At 36.8% G+C, this 22,879-nt stretch overlaps 1 protein-coding gene and 1 long non-coding RNA gene across 2 annotated transcripts; one reads left to right on the top strand and one right to left on the bottom strand.

The window, feature by feature from the left end:
- Positions 1–7: 7 nt before the first annotated feature.
- Positions 8–22,113, bottom strand: LOC123673033. Its single transcript, XM_045607441.1, has 27 exons — positions 21,803–22,113; positions 21,167–21,505; positions 18,256–21,042; positions 16,853–17,249; positions 16,010–16,291; positions 15,718–15,893; positions 15,251–15,427; positions 14,459–14,695; positions 14,027–14,143; positions 13,616–13,887; positions 13,212–13,422; positions 12,890–13,137; positions 11,424–11,609; positions 10,079–10,432; positions 9,268–9,602; positions 8,677–8,787; positions 8,229–8,506; positions 6,970–7,177; positions 6,093–6,322; positions 5,653–5,761; positions 5,227–5,516; positions 3,621–3,992; positions 2,887–3,026; positions 1,855–2,027; positions 1,187–1,288; positions 965–1,125; positions 8–445 (listed from the first exon to the last, which is right to left on the bottom strand). Exons 1-27 carry the CDS (start codon positions 21,989–21,991, stop codon positions 74–76), a joined length of 8,853 nt encoding a protein of 2,950 aa, XP_045463397.1. The 5' UTR covers positions 21,992–22,113; the 3' UTR covers positions 8–73.
- On the top strand, positions 22,068–22,768 carry LOC123673034. Its single transcript, XR_006746409.1, has 2 exons — positions 22,068–22,137; positions 22,515–22,768. It is a non-coding gene; the product is annotated as an uncharacterized LOC123673034 (long non-coding RNA).
- Positions 22,769–22,879: the final 111 nt, after the last annotated feature.

The raw sequence follows: 22,879 nt of genomic DNA on the forward strand, positions 1-22,879 counted from the left end.
CAGGATGCAGAGAAACATTGATTACAAATTTTATTGTAAAACTTAAAAACAACTCACGAACATAGATAAAATATTACAATAATGTATAAGTATTCATCATTCTCTTATAAATAATTTCCTTATCGTGTGGGAACTGTTGCAGTACGCATTCCCATGTCTCCAGGTTCAGAACGAGGATATCGCATTGCGTCTCAGCTCTGTAGCTGTATTTGTGGGACATTCCGTAATTTAAACCTTGTGCCAAGCCGAACATATCATGAACATTCAGTATTTCATGTTGGGTTTCTGTCAAGTTGGCGTGGACCGTGAGCACACTGACTTGACCACGATGGATCCAGTACATGGACGCGTTGGTGTCGCCGTTTTGGACGATATAGTTGCCCTTGAAGAAAACCACCCTCCTCAGATGACCGCAGATCTGCGTCAGAAGAGCTTCGTTGATATCCTGAAAGATAGAAGTGCAATATTCAAGAGGTTTTGGCGAGACGTTCTCTAGTCAAAAAAGTTAGGTGCTCTTCAACTTTGCAATCCAGCGATCTCTGTCTAAGACATCCTTCCACACCATCGTGGAGAGGAGACTCTGCTGCAACGCGGCGACCCCATAAACCCGCTGAGGCCGAAGTAGAGTGTGACATGATACCCATAACGCCACCTCTCGGGCAGACAGAGTCACTTATAAACATAGGTCCGAAAATATATAGATTTCAAGTGTTGAAGTTTTTTTCAAATAATTGGAGAACCTTCTCTAGATTTGAAATTATCTAGTGACGTCCAGGAGTTTTCGGAATGAAAACGTCAAGAGCTTTTGACCGAATTTATACTATATGTATACAGTTATGTGGTCTCCAAGAACGTAATTGGAACATGAATGAACGAGCGCCAAAAAGCTTCAGACTCCTCATATTTTGTTTGGAAATTTTGAAAACATTAGATTTTGAACTCAACTCAATATAAAATGGGTTACCTTGAAAAGATATCCATTTCTGAGATGAACAGAGTATATTTCTCTCATTATTTCACATTTCATAACATATGGTGCTTTTTCCAGTAGCTCAGGCATATGTAATCCATTTTCTCTGTTCCACATCTGTTTGATGTATATCCATAATTTTTCCAGGAGATAATCTGGGAATATATTGTTAAGTCATATTTTATGCGAGCTTGACAAATTGATAGAGTAACAAACCTGAAAGTCCCTGATTCTGAAGGAACTTCTTCATTCTAAGCACTTTATGTTCATAATTCATTATATGCTGGGAGAGGATTCTAATCCCCATTAGGAAACACACTAAAAAGTGGATTTTTATTAATTAGCTCATTTTAAATGATTTTGAGAAGAGAAGAAGAAAAGAAAGAGATCATTGTTTTGACTTGTCGTCAGAGATCATTCAGACGGGTATGGATTCTAACTTTTCTCAACTATGGATATTCCACTGTAAAGTGAATATTGGATATGGTCCATCCTCCTTGGCTACTTCTCGTTAGTATACATTAAATTCTTCAAAAAGCTGTAACTACTTCCTTAGATTTCGGTGAGTTATCTGTCACCTGAGCAACACTTTTATTCTAGTGGAGTAAGCACTCCCAGTCGACATTTTAATTTTCAGATTATTGCTTATGATTATTTTTGGATGGAAGAGAAGAGTATTAATCATAAAAATCTTTGGAAGCACTAGAGGTAATTATTACAAGATATTAACCATTAATAACCTCCAAACTTCTGTTAATTGACCAATGAAAAGTGACAAGAGGTCCGTATATACGAAGCAGGTTACCCGACATATTGGCAACCGCTAGTAACCTTTCTGAAATTCCCGGCTATATACGGACCATAATAATTATGATGCAACTTACCGATTAGAGCACAGTAGGCAGTTTTGGTGCATATCATGACGCATATCGTGAAGATTAATTCTATGTTATTCTCAGGTATGATGTCCCCAACACCCGTTGTGGATATGATGCTTGTAATGAAGTAGAGGCATACTATGTAGGATTCGAATGGTTTCGTATGCTTGAAGTATTCCCTGCAAAATACGACAATTTAGCTTGTGTATGGTATCTCTTTTGGCACTGACGTCTAGAAAGTTGAAAACTAATACTCCCAATTTACATCAATATCATCAGTATTGAGAGATTTTCAGTTTTCGATTTGTATTGTAATTTATTGTTTCTACTCCTCCTACAGAAAATGACGAAATTTCTACAACTCGCCAACTATGTAACTGCCTATTCAAGCACTTACTTTACAGTTAACATAGCGCATTATCAACAAGCAAACGGTAGAATGTGTAAAGTAAATCGCACGGCGAATAACCAATAAGATAAAACCTTTAGAGCAGTTGCCACGGAAACCAATAACAGCACGCGTAGCTGATAACTTCTTGACGTTTCGTAATTGTGTCGCGATTTGCCATCAGCAATGGCGACGTTAGGGAGGGGTGCAGGGGGGACCTGGGCACCCCTAAAATTCTTCTGGCCCCCTAAGGCTAAAATAATTACAAGTCTAGCAGAACTATAAATTCGATTTAAATTGGCCCCCCCAAAAAAAATTCGGGCCCCCTTGGCCACCCTCATTTTTGAAAACTGGCGTCGCCACTGGCCATCAGTTTTTGGATTTGCCTGAGTTTTTATGGAAATGAATGCGGTTGAAGAAAAAGTATAGCTCGAGTTGTAAGAAAATTACGCACTTATAGAATTACGTTCCAGGATTGCGCATCAGATCCGCTAATCCTCTATACTACCTTAACCTCAAAAGGTATTTCAATAATATTAAAATTGATAAATTAATCCAGTAATTGAGAAATAATGTGACAACACACAAAATATTGGCTGGCCAAAATAACTACTAATTCTGTGATTAAAAATTGAAGAGTTAATATCCACCTGGAGCTTTTGGAGAAGTCCCCGAAATCGCTGAATATGAAAAGCGCTGTCAGAGCAAAATAATGAACCATCATCAGAAACACCACAATCATTTTCGTTATCAGAATTGGGGCCCTTTTTGCCATCAGAGGTGCTGACCACTGCAAATATTCACATTAATTTTACACTGTTCGAACCTTAGAGTAATAAACATAGATAGAGGGAGCATATGTCATTTTCAGTAAGCAAATTTTGTCCCAACATGAACTATCAAATTTGACATGAAACGCGCAGAAATGAAAACATCAGTGATACGATATTTCACTCAATTCGCGAGTTTCTCCACGAAGAACGCACTTCTTATGTCCCATAGTGAATCAACGTTTCATATTAACTCAAAATATATTGAAATCAATACCTAAATATATCAGCAAAAGTTGCCACAACTTGGATTTCAGCTGGTAGATACAGAAAATTATAAATATTCTGCTTATTATAAATTCGACAATTCGGAAAAATATCGGATTCCAAATATTCATATTTGCATATTTAATCGGGAATCACTCAAAGGAATATATCTCATTCAATATAATATACATTCATAACGATATAGTAAAATTGTAGATTTTAAAATATATCACAATCCGATAACGTAATCTAACCTTTTTGGGGACATGTAAAATTGCGTATACTCCCCCTCTATCTATGTTTATTACTCTATGGTTCGAACCATTTTATGAACGAAAGTCCCTTACCACTGCAAAAGCTTGAAAAACATATCTCCAACGCAACAGGTGAAACAGTCTAAGGCAAGTGAAAGCAAACATCTGGTTCTTCGGTTCAACGAGGATGAACAATAGGTATACAGGAAGATTTGGAATGATATCCCACATCACCCGCTTGTAATCTCTGAAGTAATGTCGTATTATGAACCTGAATTTTTTCACGTAAGTCCCGTAGTTGTCCAGGTAAGCTTCATGCATGAAGAAGAATATTCTGATGTAGAACACCGGCTCAAAGCACAGGGTGGTGTAAAATATGTACGGGTTGAAGTTCTGACTTGCAAACATGTATGGGATCATGAACATCTGATAGCATGTGGCGAAGAAGGTCGTGTACCAAACATACTGAAAAAAAATTCAGTGAATATCAAATTAATGAATTTTTTTTAAAATTATAGGGATGGTATTTGCTGCAATTAAAACAGACGATCTTCACAAATATTTTGGAATGAAACTTAACCAACGAATCAACCATAAAGGAGGACTTAATGACTAAATTCAATAAGAGAATCTGAAAAATTTTAAGAGCAAACCTCAAGAGCAAGAACATGACTAGAGCCATCAATACATATGCATGTTCAATTCTAACATACTCCTCCGGTATAATTTCATGGAGAAAAACAGATATCGAAAAGAGATTCAGATTTCATTGATTGAGTTAGAAAAAAACAGGCTGGGAGCCTACAACAAAGGGAAGAAGAAAACAGATATCGCAAATGATAACTTTGGTGATAAAAGCAAACAGGCATTATCAAAATGAAAACACTGCTAAGAAATAAAAGGATGCAGGGGTCTGTCAAAAATCATGGCACTTGCTCATGATGGTCAAGTATAAGTACGTTGGAAGTGTACCAAACATTGTGAGAAGCAAGCGAATCAACACCTTCACAACTTCACAAGGAGCATGTTTCATACAACCACAAAACTGCAAAGATGGGAGAGAAACCCCCTTATGAAAATTATTTCAACGAGATGAACCAGGATCACGGGACATTGCAGAGTCAAAGTATCAGCTCACGTCAGGTGGAATGAATCCAGAAAAGGAAGGTTTATTTCTAACCATCCAAAATCAACATGGTTTAACGAGAAACTACTGCAAACATATCATGAAGGCTCGAACTATTACTAACGATAGATGCTGGCAGATATCGAATATAAAAAAAGACACGATGCAGTAGAGAACCATCCTAGAGAAGAAAAGATTTGAATTTGCTGGGATCGTACAGTTCTCACCGAGAGTGATTAAACAGTTCCTCACAACAGATCAGATATATTATTAGTCGATGAACATAGCACATAGACAGCAATACTAAGGAACAATATCAAATAACAACATACGTCAAAAGAAGGTGAAACATTCTCAAAATATAAGGACCTCGAATTTCAAATAAAATGCCAACAAGAACAACAAGAGTTTTTCCTCCTACGCTGATACTGCTGATAGACTAAAGTCATATTAATAATAATCGACATTACTGAAACACAATATACGATGACATGTCGACAAAGTAGCTGAGTCTAGTTAACGCTTACACTATGAAAATCGGTGTGGAAAACATTGAATGCAGATTAGATTTACCTGAAATATCACATGATCTGGCTCCAGAGCAAATTTGAACCAGTATTTCGGTTTCAGGAATAAAAGGCAAACAAGACACTTATTTTTCGGGATTTTTACTTTGACAACCTCTGGTGTTGTTGGTGCAGCTGGTGCTCCTGGGGCTCCTGCTGCTACTGGTGCTACTGGTGCTGCTTGTGCTGCTGGTGCTGCTATTCTTGGAAGCGATGGTTCGTCTCTCAGAACAGGTCTATCGATATTTAATGCATATGTTCTCGACATTATTTCTATTTCATCGTCGTAACTGGAGTCTAGAGAAGACATATATAAATATTAATGATGATAGTGCAGGAAGAATAATCCAAGGAGAGGAGTAGCGGTAAAACACTAGGACAAAATCAAGAAATTCATAGTTTTGGTCAGTTCTTCGATATTCCATCCGCTCACCATATGAAAAGCTCTCCTCAGAAGCTACTCTGTGTTTGTGTGCTGGAACTATGTAATCTCCGACATTTTTGAGGCCTTTATCGAGCACTTTTCTTACAGCTGGATATTCCTAGAATGTGAAAAAAATCAAGGTTACGAATTGGGAAAATCTCTCTCGAAAATAATTTATTCGATAGTGTGAAACATGAGAAAACACATCTATGAAGTCAGGAGCATTTGGGTGATCTTTCAATTATTCCCTTGAAATATTGGAGACCATGGAGCTCAAAAGTATTCCATATGAACATCGTAAATAACAGTCAAATTTGTAAAAACAGGTACTGATCTCGGAATTTGAGATACCAGCTGTGAACTGTACTAAAGTACAGTAGATATCGCTTATAAAGACATTGAGGGACCGGAAAATTTTGAATTCTGAAGACAATTAACATATGACTCACCTGAGCTATGAGATAAAACATTTCACTCGATATTTTCAGAGCGTCAACATTACGTTCGGCAATGAAGGTATCAGTGCTACAACCAGGAGCCGATTGTTGAAGGTTACCGAAGATACCTCCAATTCCTATGCTGGTAATGAATTCATCGTAAGGTGTCATTACGTTGACTGAACCCCTCAAGATGATGTAGACGGAGTTGTGAACATCGTAGCATTTTATCAGTACGTCATCTGGAAAATTGAATATTATATTGACCTAAGCGCTGCATAGCCCAGGCATAGAGCTACATTTCAATGTGTAACAATAGATGAAACATTTCACTTCGAATCCAAAGCGAGGAAAAACACAACAGTCAGCTGGCAAGATTATGACATCAGTATTCTGGGATGCGCAAGGTATAATATTCATTGATTACCTCCAAAAGGGCCAGACTATCAACAGCGATGAATATATAGAGTTATTGGATCGTTTAGACCGTTTAAGGATGAAATCGTAAAAAAAAGGCCCCATTTGAAGAAGAAAAGGTACTGTTTCATCAAGACAATGCGCTGTGTTACAAATCAATGAATACAATGGCAAAATTGCATGAATTGGCTTCGAATTGCTTCTGCATCCACTGTATTCGTCAGATCTGTCCCCTAGCGACTTTTTCCTGTTCTCAGACCTCAAAAAATGCTCGCTGGAAAGAAATCGCACTACAAAAATGGTATCGAAAAGTTGGAAGATCGCTATAATCGCTGTATAGCTGTCGAAGGCAACTATGTTGAATAATAAAATCGAATTTCACCAAAAAAATGTGCTTTAGACTTTTCAATTGGCTTTTTAAGCTCAGTGCTAATTCTAAATGATTATGTTCAATTCAACCAAACATACTCACTCCTAAGGAAGTATTCTTCTTTCAAGTTTGTGGCGATAATTCTAAGGTAAGGCCTTGCAATCCTCCTGAATATCGACACTTCTCTGAGAGTTTTTTCGTACATGAGTAGAGCTATATCTCCCTTTAAGGCGGAATTCAAATCTACTAGTGCCTCTTTTCTCTGCATTCCTGTGGTTCTTTTCCAAACGTATTCAAAATACCTGAATATCTGAGGAATTCGATAAGATTGAATTTATTTTGCAAATTTTCGAATCTATCTACTCGAAATTATTCTAGAATGGAGCAAATATAAAAAAAAAAAACCACTTCACGCACCAACTTTTGAGCTCAATATCGAAAATGCTTGGTATGATAAGATTGAATTTCAAAATATATTTATCCAACGAACTAGTTGCTGGTGATGATGACACCCTTGTCGAAAAGGCATTAACTTACTTAAAGATTTAATGAATCAGATTGTAATTACTTCAATCTCATCTCAGAATTCTGGATCTAAAGGGTGTTTTTTTTTTCGAGGTATATAATTTCGTCGAATGGGCCCAAAATGATTGCCGTTGTTCTCGATTTTCATAAGCGAATTTTGTTTAGCGATGAGCGCACTTCTGGTTGAATGTCTACGTCAACAAACAAAACTGCCGCATTTGGAGTGAAGCTAATCCTCAAGTGTATGTCGAAACACCGTTACATCTGACTGTTTGGTGCGCTTTATGGGCTGGTGGAATCATTGGTCCTTACTTCTTCAAAAACGATGATGGCCAGAACGTTACAGTCAATGGTGTTCGGTATAGAGCCATGATTACTAACTTTTTCATTCCTGAATTGAACAACCATGATGTCCAGGAGCTGTGGATCCAACAAGACGGCGCAACATGTCACACAGCTCGTGCCACAATCGATTTATTGAAAGACACGTTTGGTGACCGCTTAATTTCACCTTTTGGACCTGTGAATTGGTCTCCAAGATCTTGTGATTTAACACCGCTAGACTACTTTCTGTGGGGCCATGTAAAGTCATTGGTCTATGCGGATATGCCACAAACCCTTGACCATTTCGAAGACAACATTCGCCGTGTTATTCCCGATATACGGCCACAAATGTTGGAAAAAGTCATCGAAAATTGGACGTCCAGATTGGACTACATCCGAGCCAGCCGTGGCGGTCATATTGTTTTATTGCAATTTAAAGTTCTATAGCTCTAAAAATAACACCCTTTACAATAAATATACTATAAATTGAAAGAGCGAGTTGAAACCATTACCTTGTTGATCTTGCCTTCGACTACTCCTTCTTTATTTAAGAAATGAAGCAATTCTTGTATTTTTTCTTGATAGTCCAGTGCCAATATGTATGACCTTCCTGTCTGTGAACTCAAGAAAGCCAATATGTAGGCGAAAGTCCATAATGCTGTGAATGCTATCAGCATAGAGCAATACATGCCGAAATCGTTATTTGGAGTGATATCTCCAAGACCAACTTGACTGAAGATGTTCAGGAACCAATAGAAAGCCAGAGTCACGACCAACATGGGCCTAGAAACTGGAAGAAAATTTTACTGGAATGAGAATTAATGATTCATCTCAAAATAACTAAATACAAAGGGATGCCTTCTCAATTTTTTTTTCCTGTCCACAAAAGAAAACAAATATTTTGTATATAGAGGCAGAGCATCCCTATGCATTTTATTGTTCTGAGGGTTTAATGCTCACCTTGATGATGGTGTACATAGCTCAACCAGGAACCATTTTTGCATAGCAAATAACCATAGTATGTTGTGCTTTTATCGGGTTCAGTTAATATAACGGTGGAAAGGGTTTTATCTGAAAGGATAAACGATTTTTTACTCCTGGTAAATGATTAATCTGATGAAAGAGAATAACACAAATAGAAAATGCTTATCTGAAAAAATACCAGAAAGAAGAGGGGTCAAGACAATATCTAGTAACTACGTTTCGAATTTGGAAGATCAACAACAAATGACAATTAATAGTGATAATTCTGTAGATATTAACTTAAAAATACTTGTAAAAAAGTGATGTCAGGAGATTTTGTCTTCTACACACAAGTTGAAAGTCTCAACTTCCATGGAATACAATTACTCAAACTCAATTGATCGGCAAAGTGACATGTCAGGAGAAAATAGAATTAGAGTACTTTTAAAACAATGTCATACTTTGATGGAACAATATACTTGACTCTATTGGAGTCATTGCGCACAGAAACTATCAGCAACTAGATGCAATAGAACTCTGGTTAAAACAAAAATATAGTACTGACTAATTCCCATTATTAATACTCACATTCTTCCATTTCCATGGTGAAAAAGGTATACCGGCAATCATTGATGATGACGGTTGTTCCTATGAGCAGCGTGAGTAAAACCAATGGTAGTATTATCATAAAACTATAAATATTCTTTCGCGCGAGCACGTCCGATTGGAGATAAGAGATGAACCCAATAACTCGATGGTATTGTAGAAGAGAAAGAGTACGCCACATGCAGTAAGTCTTGTGGCTTACCAAATGGGCGACGGTAGGGTCCAAATTGTCCTTATCGTATGACAACCATGGCATGATTGCATAGTATGGAAGAGCAGCGATGAGATCCATGACGAATCCATGTGAAAAATAGTGTCTGAAGGTAAAGCTCAATCAGTGGACAAGAACACATCCATTGCACATCATCACATGGTACTGTCTATGATTGTAAATTATCAAAAAAATTTGATATGTATCAGAATTTCAGAAAGTAGTTTATTCCTATACATCTTTCGAAAATGATAGCATACTTAATGAATTCAATGTGTCGTCTCTCAAAAGCTATATCTGGTATAGTATATCCAAAGTCACTTGGAGGAAGCCGGAATATTTTGATGAAACAAGAGTTATCAAAGTTTGCAGGAATGTCTTTGGTATCAGTGAATTTATTGCCTAACAATACTTTCAAATATACCTCGGTATTTAGCCGATCGTGGTATCCACTTCAAAAAGACTTCTGGCCAAGCGTTTTTATCTTCAAGTGACTTTGGATATACTATATCAGTCTTTTCGATTTCTACAGCTCAGAGAGCAACAATAAAACCTATGCTAGCCAATGCTACAAATACTCACATAGCTGTCAGTTTAGGATGAGTGATCAGCAAACCATCACTATTATAATAAGCTACATGCAGGAACAGATACAATTCTAAGTAGGCGGTATATTCGACTAATGTTATGATCATTTGCACGATGGGACCTGAAGGCGGCAGGCCCAACGCCATTGGAAAACATATACCCATGCTAACGAGCAGTATGAATCTCATTATAATCCATAACTTGAGAATCCAAGCCTCTGGATGGATAGTGATCGGTATGAGCAGCAGTCCCAAAAGTTGCCACTTTCCCATCATTCTGAATGGATTCCAGTATTTTTCCTTGCCTCCCGTTCTTTTGTAACAGTTACCGGCAAATATGAAAGAGGCCCTGAAGAAAATAGGCTGGTTATTCGCTTTACGTAAAAGATAAAATGAACTTGATTTGGTTGAGCTGCATCATATCACAAAAAATATTAGGTGTTGCTTCCGCCATTTTGCAATAGATGGCTGTAGCGGTAAGTGGTAGTCGCAATAAATAGATCGAATATGTCAAACAATAAGCTTAGGTATTTGTAAACATAATGCCATCGAAATACTAGTCGATTTGTGTCTGCATCATAAAGTTACTCTCGAATGCTCTCAAATACCTATGGTGAGGCCGCTACTAGTTAAATAACGTGCCCAGAGTGGTTTCAACGCTTCAAGAACCGTTATTTTGACGTCTCGAAGACCAGCATGGCGGTGGAGGAGATAAAATTCAAGAAGATGCAGAATTGGAGGCATTACTTGATCAAGACTCCTGTCAAACGCAACAAAAATTGGTAAAATCGAAAGGAGTGATGCAACAAGCCATTTCAAAACGAATGAAAATCATGGGAATGATTCAGAAATAAGAAAATTGGGTGCCGTACGAGTTGAAGCCGAGATATGTTGAACGGCGTTTGTTTGCTTGTGAACAGCTGCTTGCAAGGCAAAGACGGAAAGGATTTCTGCATCGCATTGTGACTGGAGACGAAAATTATGGAGATATCCCGGCCATACTTCCACGTCGACGGCTAAACCGAATATTCACGGTTCCAAGGTCATGCCCAGTATTTGGTTGGACCAGCTCAGCACTCGACATTAGATCTGAGTTAGGAATGCAAGGATGCTTAGGACCTGCTCCGTTATTCAGTCGATTCAGCCTGATTTTCAATATTCGCTCTAAGAGATGGATCTAAACATAACCGAAGCAGCGACCGAGGTAAGCTTGAGGAGATTTACAACTGAATTTTAAATGATCGATTAGTGTACTCATACAACAGCCAACTCTATCGCTTATAGCGGGATCTATTCAACTCTGAGAGGAATACGGAGTATTTTAATGTACATCAACTCACTTTAGCTTCTCAAGAAATACAACACGTTTACGCTTCTTCACTATTTTCACCTCAACCTTCTCCAAAAAGGAAATCATTTTCTTCAACTCTATTGCTTCAACTAGTTTCTGGAAGTCTGGATTGTTAATTACTTTTTGGACGAGTGCCATTTCTCCAGGAAACATGCTCATTGTTGACATCAATGTTCTACAATTAAAGATCAATTGGAAAAAATACTTCAACAACATCACTGAGGCCTGGCCAGATTGCTCAGTCAGGCAGACACTTAAGTATGAGGTGTCTTCTTTTCAAAGTTATGCTCTTTACAGCTGAACAATTATTCTGCACTATTCGGGAAGCGGGAAATCGGGTTAGTTTTTGCTTTGTTGTGATTTGCTGTGTCTCGATTGTCTCGTGTAGGTAAATTCGTCTTTGTGTCAGAGTGTACTGTTTTCAATAAGACTTTTCATATTGTTAATCAACTTCATTCCTATCAGGAGCCTGCAGAAAACTTAAAAACGGGTGTTTTTTTTCGAGGTATATAACTTCAAGTTGGCATTACTGTTCAAGATGGCGACCGATTTAACAGCTGTCAAGTGATTTATTCTCGGTTTGGTTTGGCAATTCATCATGAATAGACTCACGCCTGAACAACGCTTGCAAATAGTGCAATTTTATTTTGAAAATAATGGTTCTGTGCGGAATCCGATTCGCGCACTACGTCCATTTTATTTTGTTTAGCTATGTAGCGCACTTCTGGTTGAATGGCTACGTCAACAAACAAAACTGCCGCATTTGGAGTGAAGCTAATCCTCAAGTGTATGTCGAAACACCGTTACATCCAGAAAAACTGACTGTTTGGTGCGCTTTATGAGCTGGTGGAATCATTGGTCCGTACTTCTTCAAAAACGATGATGGACAGAACGTTACAGTCAATGGTGATCGGTATAGAGCCATGATTACTAACTTTTTCATTCCTGAATTGAACAACCATGATGCCCAGGAGCTGTGGTTCCAACAAGACGGCGCAACATGTCACACAGCTCGTGCCACAATCGATTTATTGAAAGACACGTTTGGTGACCACCTTATTTCACGTTTTGGACCTGTGAATTGGCCTCCAAGATCTTGTGATTTAACACCGCTAGACTACTTTCTGTGGGGCTATGTAAAGTCATTGGTATATGCGGATAAGCCACAAACCCTTTAGCATTTGGAAGACAACATTCGCCGTGTTATTGCCGATATACGGCCACAAATGTTGGAAAAAGTAATCGAAAATTGGACGTCCAGATTGGACTACATCCGAGCCAGCGGTGGCGGTCATATGCCAGAAATCATATTTAAAATGTAATGCCACAAGATTATCTTGCGGATAAATAAAATTCATGTCAATCGAATAATCCATCGTTGTTTTATTGCAATTTAAAGTTCTATAGCTCTAAAAAAAAACACCCTTTACATTCCGTATCTACCTTATAACTCACCTAAAAGTGATTTGCACCAATTTGCAATTGGTCGTTGTCCGAACTGTGTTACATTTGCTCATATTGAACAACATTTCGATGTCGCCGTAAAAGTCGCCAGCCTGAATGTTCCTTATGAAAACGCCTTTGAAATCGTGAACTGTACAACAGCCCTTCTTGAGTATGAACATGTCTCTGTCAACGTCACCTGCGTAACATACCGTAGCGCCCTCTGGTAGAATAGTGACGTTGCACGATAGAATGATATCCTGTAGGAGAAAAGGATAAAGAAAATATCAAATCAGGTTTCTGAGATGATATTGGTGCCGATGAATCTCCTCACCATCAAGAAGTCCACATCGATTATTTGAAACAACGGAACATTTTCCAATAATTCCATTAGATCAACTTTTAATACCACCATCTGCAAATGTACTGGAGCCATTATTTTGAACTGCATCTTTCCAATCCCTTTATCATATGACCATCTCAAGTTGAAGTATCTTTTCACTTCCTGCCGAAGCTCCCAATTAACTTTATTCTTTTCCAGAAACCTACAGAAAGAAGGTGTCAATGAAAAGCACAGAACAAATGAAGCTACCAAAGAGTTATGAATACCACTTCACTCAGTACGTCCCGAGTAAGAACATAGATTGACGGTTAAGTGACGCTATATTCGTTTCTCCAAAAATGGATAAAAACGAGTTTCGTATATTGATAAAGCTCAGTTTTTGGAAGGGAAGTTACCTTTGGAAGGAGAAAACTTCCTGTTGGAAAAATTCCGAATTCGAGTTCATTATATACATAGTTGCAGCTAGAGATGACATCAAATATGTCATAATGAGTAGCCCACCGACCATGTATACAGTAAAGATGTACAAATCATTGGGAAGAACTGCCTTGATATCGCCAAGTCCCAAAGCCATCCACAAGTTTATTGATAGGTACATAGACGTTGCGAAAGGGTATAGATAACAAGGATCTTGTTCTTTGTTCTCTACTGCTCTCAACATTATTCTCTGAAAATGATATTTACTTTACGATTTCGATATCAACGACTTCTATTGAATTTGAATTCCTCCGATGTCTACAACGAAATGAAAAAACTAATTTGTCTTCAGACTGTAGTCAATATATGGTCAATAATCAAATACTCACGTAAAACCAAGAATCTTCTGAACATACTTCATACAAACAACTTTGAATGTATAACATGCAGCCAGAAAAATATGTTACAGTACAGAAATAAATAATTGTACTGAACAACTTGAATACCTGAAATATAAAAATAGATTGATAAGATTTCTGGTGCAGTAATTGTGGAAACTACAGAATATATTCTTTTTTTATATATCTAATTGAAATCTCTTAATGAAAAACCCTTTAGATAGTGTGAATCATTTTAAATTATAAAACGTAAAACTTTTTCCTCCATTGAAAACCTATGTTTAATTATGAAAATAATAAGTTCCCAACACAGAACCCTATGGAATGCCTCGATTCATACCTATTACACTTTTCCGGTCCCATTACATCTAATTGGTGTGAAATATTAATACCCCTCAAAATTTTAGTAATGAAATTACTTACAGGGTTATTCTGCGAATAATAATCTTCTATTCGTCTTAAAAGGATGTAACATCTTCTCAACCGTAGCAGTTTGATAGCCATTAATAAGTCATATATTCTGGCGTAATGTTCGCTGCCTACATCATCAACAGCTAACATGAAATATTCGTAGGGAAATACAGGTATGGCATTAATGTAGAAATCGATGGATTTCATACGATATCTGATGATTTCCTGAAAGGTTTGCAGAACATGGTCCTGGAAATATAAAAAAAGAACTAGTAGTAAAAAGAAGTAAAATGTGGGAAATCAACTATCAATTCACTCAAATCAATCAACTATCAATTCACGCTTTTCCACTGATCCTATGGATTTATGTATTTTAAATACAGGGTGATTCACCATGGCCTATTAGACGTTCATGGAAAACTATATTGGGGTTGGAGAAAATGATCATTCTCCATAAATAATTTTCAGACCTCTACAACTTCCGATTATATGTCATTGAATCATCAAAAGACAGTGCTTTGGTTATAGTTATTGAAGTTATTCGATTTATAATCGTATAACGAATACCACTCGAGCATAGACAATATATTTCGATTATACGAACCTCTTCACTCGACGTAGTTCGCGAAACACCACTCGAGCTGAATCGAGGTATAATCGAATATTGTCTATGCTCTTGTGATATTATGATATTTCTCCAGAAAAAGTTTTTGAAGAATGTTTGCTATAGTACCTATAAGCTTGTACTGCCAATAAATAATTAATTAGTATTGCTGACATAAATATACCAAGAACATTACCTACCTTCAGGACTACAGAGGTAGTAGTCATCAATGCTACATCTAACACGCATAAAACATCGGAAAAGAATCTCAATCCGAAAACAAGCTCGTCTAGTTGCCGGAGAAATACAACTTGATAGGCATATAAAAACAGAAAGATCAGATGTACAGTAATCACAAGATGCTCCCAAAATTTGATCTGGAAAACAGATGGTGATAATTTATGTAGTTTTTACATATTTTCGGTGTTGGATAAAAAATTAACATAATAAAGCTTACACAAAATATAACCAGTTCTCCTAACTCTTATAAGATCTAAGCTTATGAGGGGTCACACAGAGGTCTAGAAGGGTTGATATAGAAAACAAAAACAAACATCGGAAATTGATAGTTACTTCATCAAATTTTTGTGGAGATTCCATGGATAAGAGTCTAGTTGCTTTGTATAGCATTGAAGGAAATTCAATCATCAATTTTCACTCCGCTTACCAAAGAAGAGGTCGAATCAATAATCCATGGAAAATGGTATGTTAGACATATAACAGGTGTTTCTATGTTCGAATCTTCACTAGAAAGTTGATACAGGGCCAAAATATTGAAGCTGAACTTCGAAGAACCAGATGTATCGAGGAAACTGGAGGACTTACGATATTTATCCTTTTGTGCTGAAACAAGAATGAGAGGGAATATTTTGAACAGCTTTCACAAATTAATGCTCTGAAAATCCCCAAGTGACTGAATAATTATTTGAATTAATAGAAAATCAATATGTATTTTATACCTGCTTTTTTCTGTCTTTCCATTAGTCGATCTTTGAATTGTTTTATAGGTATCAAATGTTTGCTCTCATGATCCTCTATATCCTCAGGATCCTGCAGCCTAACGATATTCCTCTTTGTTGTTTTTATGCGATAGTTAATCCTTTCCCTCAGAAACGACAGAGCAATAGGATAATTCGATAAAGTCCTTGTAAAATCCACTCTATCTATCAATTTCACCTCTGTATAAACTGCTGCGCGTACTGTTGCTTTCGACGGCAAGCTCAGAAATAGGCAGGATTCGCCTTCAATTAAAACACACAATTGATGAAAACGGCTACAATTTGAAAAAGGGTTGAAAGTAAACTTGTTTCAACAAAACACAAAGAAAAGAATAGCGGACATTCTTTAAGGTAAAGTGCTAACCGTAGACACGTGTTTTGGGCTTTTGGCCTTCATCAGTAGGGTAAAAAAGTGTCTACGGTTAACACTTTTCCGTTATTCTTTTCTTTGTTTTTTGAAAAATCCCGTCATTATCCTTTACACATATTTTTTTCAACCTTCAAAGAAATCTGAAGGAACCCTAATGGATCACACTAAACAAGTTTAGATGTTTTAGTGGTTATCAGATGATACCATTGATAGTACACTGAAAAAGTAGAGAAGTTTGAAGACGTTCCATGAGTATTAGGAATTCTTGGAGTTTTCTGTAGTCCAAATAATATATCTGGAGATAATTCAGGATATCTAGCAAGTCAAGCAGTGAAAGTGGAAGAGTAGAGACGGATTAAGAGGAATTTTGGAGTTAACTGGAGTTGAAATAATGAATCAGCCTAGACCAAAATAGTACCAAGGAGAATAGTCACCTAGAACTGTCCCAGCCTGGAAAGCAATAATTGGACTTTCGTCATCTTCATCGGACAGTATTTCCAATATCCCCTTGATGATGACCACCATCGAAGTTTTGACGACGCCTTGGTAGAACAAGATGTCTCCAGGCAACAGAAACTCGTGTTTCATGAACAACGAGAGCGTCCTCAGATAAAATTCTTTCAGATCGAACAACAGAAGGGATCTGTGGAGATGGGCGCAGTTTATATCGTACATCATCTCCATCTGTAAGGGGGGAGGTAGGGTTTCGAAATGACCAGCTGTCTTTATGCCATCCTTCTTCATCCATAGGATATTGTAATATTCCGCGATTGTGTTCATGACATGCTTATCGACGTTCACTCCACGAAGATAGCACTTTATGCTGTCAATCTAAAAATGGGTGTCATAAGCTGGATATATGGTGAATACAAGGTGATATATGGTGTTTTCTTTGTATAGGAGAATTGTTTCAATCTTATATTTCATTAGTTCACTGAATTGGAATCGTTACGGCTCTGTTAGCCTACCGGGAATTGCGACCAAATTGATTTTTTGTTCTTAGCCCTATTCATACAAACCCAGGGAGGCCATCGATGCTGTTAACGAAACCGACAACATCCTAAGGAACCATGGTTATTACTTCGTGTGTATCCATAACTGACTATCCCATGTGAGTGCTTCTTAGGCCAGTTAGCCTCGGGCATTTGCACACTATGTGTTCTGTAGTTTCTACCTTCTTTCCACAGAGCCTGCAGAACTCATCTGCTGACTCACCTATGCGGTACAACAGGTATGTGTATCGACAGTCTTCTGTCAATAGTCCCACCATTACCCGAAGCTCAGCTCGTGGTAGCTTCAGGACAGTGTCCTGTCATTAGTCCCAGCATTACCCGAAGCTCAGCTTCAGGTAATTCAGGTAGCTTCAGGAGATTCCTAGTATAGATTGGTGAAAGCACCACAAATTTCTTTGACTGAGCAAAACCCGGAGTATTCCCCCAGGGGGTTTTCCTATCTTTCTACTCCCATTGTTAGATAGCTGCCTTTATTGGTATTTTCCAAGCCTACAAAAGGGATCAGGGCCAACAGGTGTTAACCTTGATGCTCTTTTCGATCAACAGCAAGTATTGACGGCCTTCTTGTGTTTGTATGAATAGGGTTAAGAACAGAATATCGATTTTTTGTCAGTTCCTGTAAGGCTAACATATAACATATTCTAGTCTAAATATAACATATTTTCGTCTATTAAAGAATCTCTATAGTGAACCAAGCTACAACTTTAAGGTGAAATCTAGAACCTCTGTAGCTCAAAATTTTTCTCAAAAACGACCCTCAACATGATTGCAAATAATTAAACCCTAACCTAATTTCATTTATAAAATGATCAGTTCAGACTTACTTTGAATAAATAATCAGCCCTATTCCTTCTCATTATTGTCAGCATGTGGAAACAGATGGATAAGAACCAAACTGAGAAGAAGATATGACCAAGGATCATGACCAAAGTGATTCCTGCCATTTCTCTTGGGTTACCTGGCTCTATATTTCCAGAACCATTGTGCAGTATTACCTCAATGATGGCGAAGGTACTCAAAAGGTACCAATCCCATGTACTGGCTTCTCTGTAATAAGGGTATTTTTTAATGACCTTCTCGGACCATCTTCCTTCGTACCAAGGTGCAGATTTTTTTTGGCTTGCCACAAATATCTTATTTTCATTAAAAGCATGTTCAGAATTATCTGATTGTTCCAACGACTTCTCAACGCTCTCTGTATAACCCTTTTTCCCATATGGAGTATTCTCCTGGCTCAATGAAAGCGTTCCTGTTTGACCTTGTCCTGAAGGATTCATGAAGACGTTGAATTTGCTTTTGGATCCTTCTGAATTTTGGTTATTATTCAATTGAAGTGTTTCACTTATTTGTCCAAGAGATTCTTTTCGTGCCAAAGAATCGAACCAATTATTTGTCTCTTCTAATTTTGGGATATGTGATCTTTTGAAAGTGTTTCCTTTTGCTGACCGTACTGTTCTATTTATACCTCCATTTTCATTTTGTAAATGTTCCAAAGTTTCATTTATTTTTGAATTATCGAAAGGAGCATTCAGTTCGTTTTTGGGTTTTTCTAATTTTCTGCTAACGTAATCAAACCCATGCAAAGAATTCTTCTCGTTTGAGTAAATAGTATCATTTAAATCTTCAGTTGTATTCTGTTGATGTTTCAAAGTTTCATTCATTTTTGAATGATCGGAGGAAGAATTTAATTTGCTTTCAGGCTCTTCTAATTCTCTGGTTTGCAAAGAATTCTTCTCACTTGAGTGAATGGTTTCATTTAAATATTCAGTTGTATTCCGCTGTTGTTTCAAAGTTTCATTATTTTTTGAATGATCAAAGGAAGTATTGAATTTGCTTTTGGGTTCTTCTAATTTTTTGGTATTGTGAACCAACCCATGTAAGGGATTCATCTTACTCGAGTGAATGGTTTTATTCAAATCTTCAATTGTGTGTTGTTGATGATTCAAAGTTTCATTTGTTTTTGAATGATTGAAAAATGCATTGGATTTACTTTTGGGCTCTTCTAATTGTGTGGTATCGTTATCCAAACCATGAAAAGGATTTTCACTCGTTTGGATGGTTTTATTCACATTTTCAGTTTTATTCTGTTGGTGATTCAAAGTTTCATTTTTTGAAAAATCGAGGGAAGTATTGAATTTGTTTTTGGGCTCTTCTATTTTTCGGTTATCCCTAGTCAACCCATGTAAGTTCTTCTTAGGAATTGACTGGATGTATTCTTTCACAGTTTGAATTGTATTTTGTTGATCCTTCAAAGTTTTATTCTCTTTTGAATGATCGAAAGAAATATTGAATTTGCTTTGGGGTTCTTCCAATTTTCTGGTATCATGTGCCAACCCATGAGAATAATTCTTCTTATTTGAGTAAATGATCTTATGTGCATTTTCAGTTATGTTCTGTTGATGTTTCAAAGTTTCATTCCTTTTTGAATCATCGAAAGAATTGTTGAATTTGCTTTGGGATTCTTCTAATTTTCTGGTATCGTGAGTCAACCCATGGGAAGAATTCTTCTCATTTGAGTAAATGGTCTTTTTTGCATTTTCAGTTATGTTCTGTAGATGTTTCAAAGTTTCATTTCTTTTTGAATCATCGAAAGAATTGTTGAATTTGCTTTGGGATTCTTCTAATTTTCTGGTATCGTGAGTCAACCCATGGGAAGAATTCTTCTTATTTGAGTAAATGGTCTTTTTTGCATTTTCAGTTATATTCTGTAGATGTTTCAAAGTTTCATTTCTTTTTGAATCATCGAAAGAAGTGTTGAATTTACTCTTCGCCTCTTTTAATTTTCGGTGATCGTTGTCCAACCCATGTGAGTTGTTCTTCTGACTCGACTGAATGGTTTTATTTAAAGTTTTATTTTGTCGATGTTTTAAAGTTTCATTTCTTTTTGAAAGATCTAAGGAAGTATTCAATTTGGTTTTGGTCTTTTCTAATTTTCGGTTATCGTTGTCTAAACCATGTGATTTGTTCTTCTGACTTAAATGGATGTATTTATTTACAGTTTTAGTAGTATTTTGTTGCTGTTTCAAAGTTTTATTTTTATTGGAATGATCGAAAGATGCATTGGATTTGCTTTTGGGCTGTTCCAATTTTCTGGTACTGTTAGCCAATCTATGTTGAGGATTCTTCTTACTTGAATGGATGGTTTTATTTTTAGCTGGAAGGTTGAATGAATTCTTGAATTTTCTGGATTTATTTGTTTTGGTGTCATTCCTGAAACTTTTTATAGTGTTCTTCTTGCTGGACTGATGGGTTTTAGCTCTAATTGAATTCTGTATACGTTTTAATGTCTCATTCCCTTTTGAAGTCTTAAATGGAGTTCTGGATCTGCCTATTGTCCTTTCGAATGATTTGGTTTTGTTATACCAATCGATATTCTTCGTTGAATTCAGTGCATGTTTCAACATCAAGGATTTCTCGTCTAAGGTAGAATTGGTAATGTTGGATCCTCTTATACGTTCAATATCCATTAGGTAGTCTCGATCAATACATCTCAAATGGTGACAACTTGCTTCATAAATAAAACAAGTAGATAGATGCTGAATAACACACATGCAGGTGAAGAAGGCTGTGACGAAGGTCCTCCATCGATTATTCAAGAGTTGTGACAGAGACTGTCAAAAAAACTTCTATTAATACATGAATAGTTGAAATTCTTGGAAGGAAAACATCAAGTTTTGCAATTGAGGTATTGAAGGGTTTGTAAATGTCGAGCAATTGAAAATGGGTGAAACTCACCTGTATAAAATGTATCAAATGCCTCAATCGAACGTAGGTGATCCATCGCAATGAAACAGATACTTTCGATCTAGAGCCGAAAATGGCAACAGCTATCAGTTCTTGAGGAAGCAATGATATTATATCCAGTATGTAATAGGACATTGGAACGCGAACGGTGTAAGATATCTTGCTCAAATTCTTCCAATAGCGGTGAAAAGACAATACGATTACGTGAAAAAGGTACACCAGATCACAGATAACATAAACTGGTATGAAACTCATAAGGTACGTTCTGGCGAAGAAAAAACATATTGTCCCACAGTAGAAGTTAACAAGACAGGAGACGATGATCAAATGCTGCAAAGAGGATGAAGAATTAACCAAGCATTAAATACATTCAACATTAATTCGTAAATATGTATCGGACATCCCAAATTTGTTGTCCAGTGAGGAGATCTCTGAATCTCTTTGAGCTAGAGAAAGGGATTCTGAAATCCTCTCATCAGACAATGAATAATGGACAGCCTAACATTTTCTGTCTCCCTCTAGCTTTGATTTGAAAAAAAAAGGGTTCGAAAGAATTCATCCAACCCAAACTATATTTGAGAATTCAGTGAGTTCTACGAAAGAAACTTTTTTGAGTCTTGCACTCACATTCCAGTAGGAGTCTGTTGGCAGATTCGTTATTAAGGACTTCATCCATTTCCATTTCATCACTTGTCCAGTCTGATGGAGGATTACTGTATCTTGCCTTTTGAAACCATAATCTTCAAGATCTTCAGTATCTCTTATTCCCACAGGAGCCGCTTGAGTCTCAAAAACAGTTTCTCTGAGATTAGGCATTGTGGGGCTTTTCGAGTCTTCACGAGATTATTTCGAAAACCTCTGAATTATTTTGACATTCGATGTCAATAGGGTGTTCGACAGATTTTCCATATCATCTCAAATTATTCAGTGATGGTATACTGGTTCCCCAAGTGAGCATCTAAGTATGAATGGTTACTTTTTAGTTTTTATTTTATAAAAGAAATCCAAAAGTATAGTTGCCCTATATAGTTCATCCAAAGTCACTTGAAGGAACCAAGAATATTTCGAGTATACAAGGGTTGTCCAAGTTTCTAGAAATTCCTTTAGGGCCAGTTAATTTTTTGCCTAACAATACTTTCAAATGAACCCCAGTATTAAGCGGATCACCGTATCCACATCAAAGGATCATCTAGCAAAGCGTTTTTATGGATTAGTTCAAGTGACTTTGGATATACTATATTACCTATATACAAGTGTAAGTGTTAATTTTTGGAAGATAATTTTAGTGTTCTGTTATATTTTATGTGTACCGATTTGAACTCTTTTCTGATTGTGACAGAACCATGCCATGAAAGTATAAAAGGAAGAAAGAAGTACGAGCTCGATTATGTTCTCAGACCACATATCAGCTGAAGGCTGCTTTCGATGAGATAGATAAAAGAATCGTGAGAGTTAACGATATCTCATAAAATTTGGATGGGTTTTTGGTTTACAGTGTGAAGTACTTTCATGGAGGGCAACTATTCCCAAAAAAGTGTTCCACAAAAAGCAACATTCTGTAATATCTGTAAATTCTAAGTAGTATTAAATAAGTATTTCATCTTAAATGATAAGACTAGCTACAGTCATAGAAATTATTATTTTAAAATCAATATTTTCAAAATCATGAAGCAATTTCAAATAGTGGGGTATCTACTCGGGTTT

The sequence above is a fragment of the Harmonia axyridis genome, chromosome 2 (assembly GCF_914767665.1).
Source record: "Harmonia axyridis chromosome 2, icHarAxyr1.1, whole genome shotgun sequence".
Lineage (NCBI taxonomy): Eukaryota > Metazoa > Arthropoda > Insecta > Coleoptera > Coccinellidae > Harmonia > Harmonia axyridis.

Coding starts and splice junctions, on each gene's coding strand:
- LOC123673033 (XM_045607441.1), bottom strand. CDS start 21,991: ATGCCTAATCTCAGAGAAACTGTTTTTGAGACTCAAGCGGCTCCTGTG. Junction 1,289..1,854: donor TGCCTACTGTGCTCTAATCG/GTAAGTTGCATC, acceptor TCCACTTTTTAG/TGTGTTTCCTAATGGGGATT. Junction 446..964: donor GAAATGGATATCTTTTCAAG/GTAACCCATTTT, acceptor TCTATCTTTCAG/GATATCAACGAAGCTCTTCT.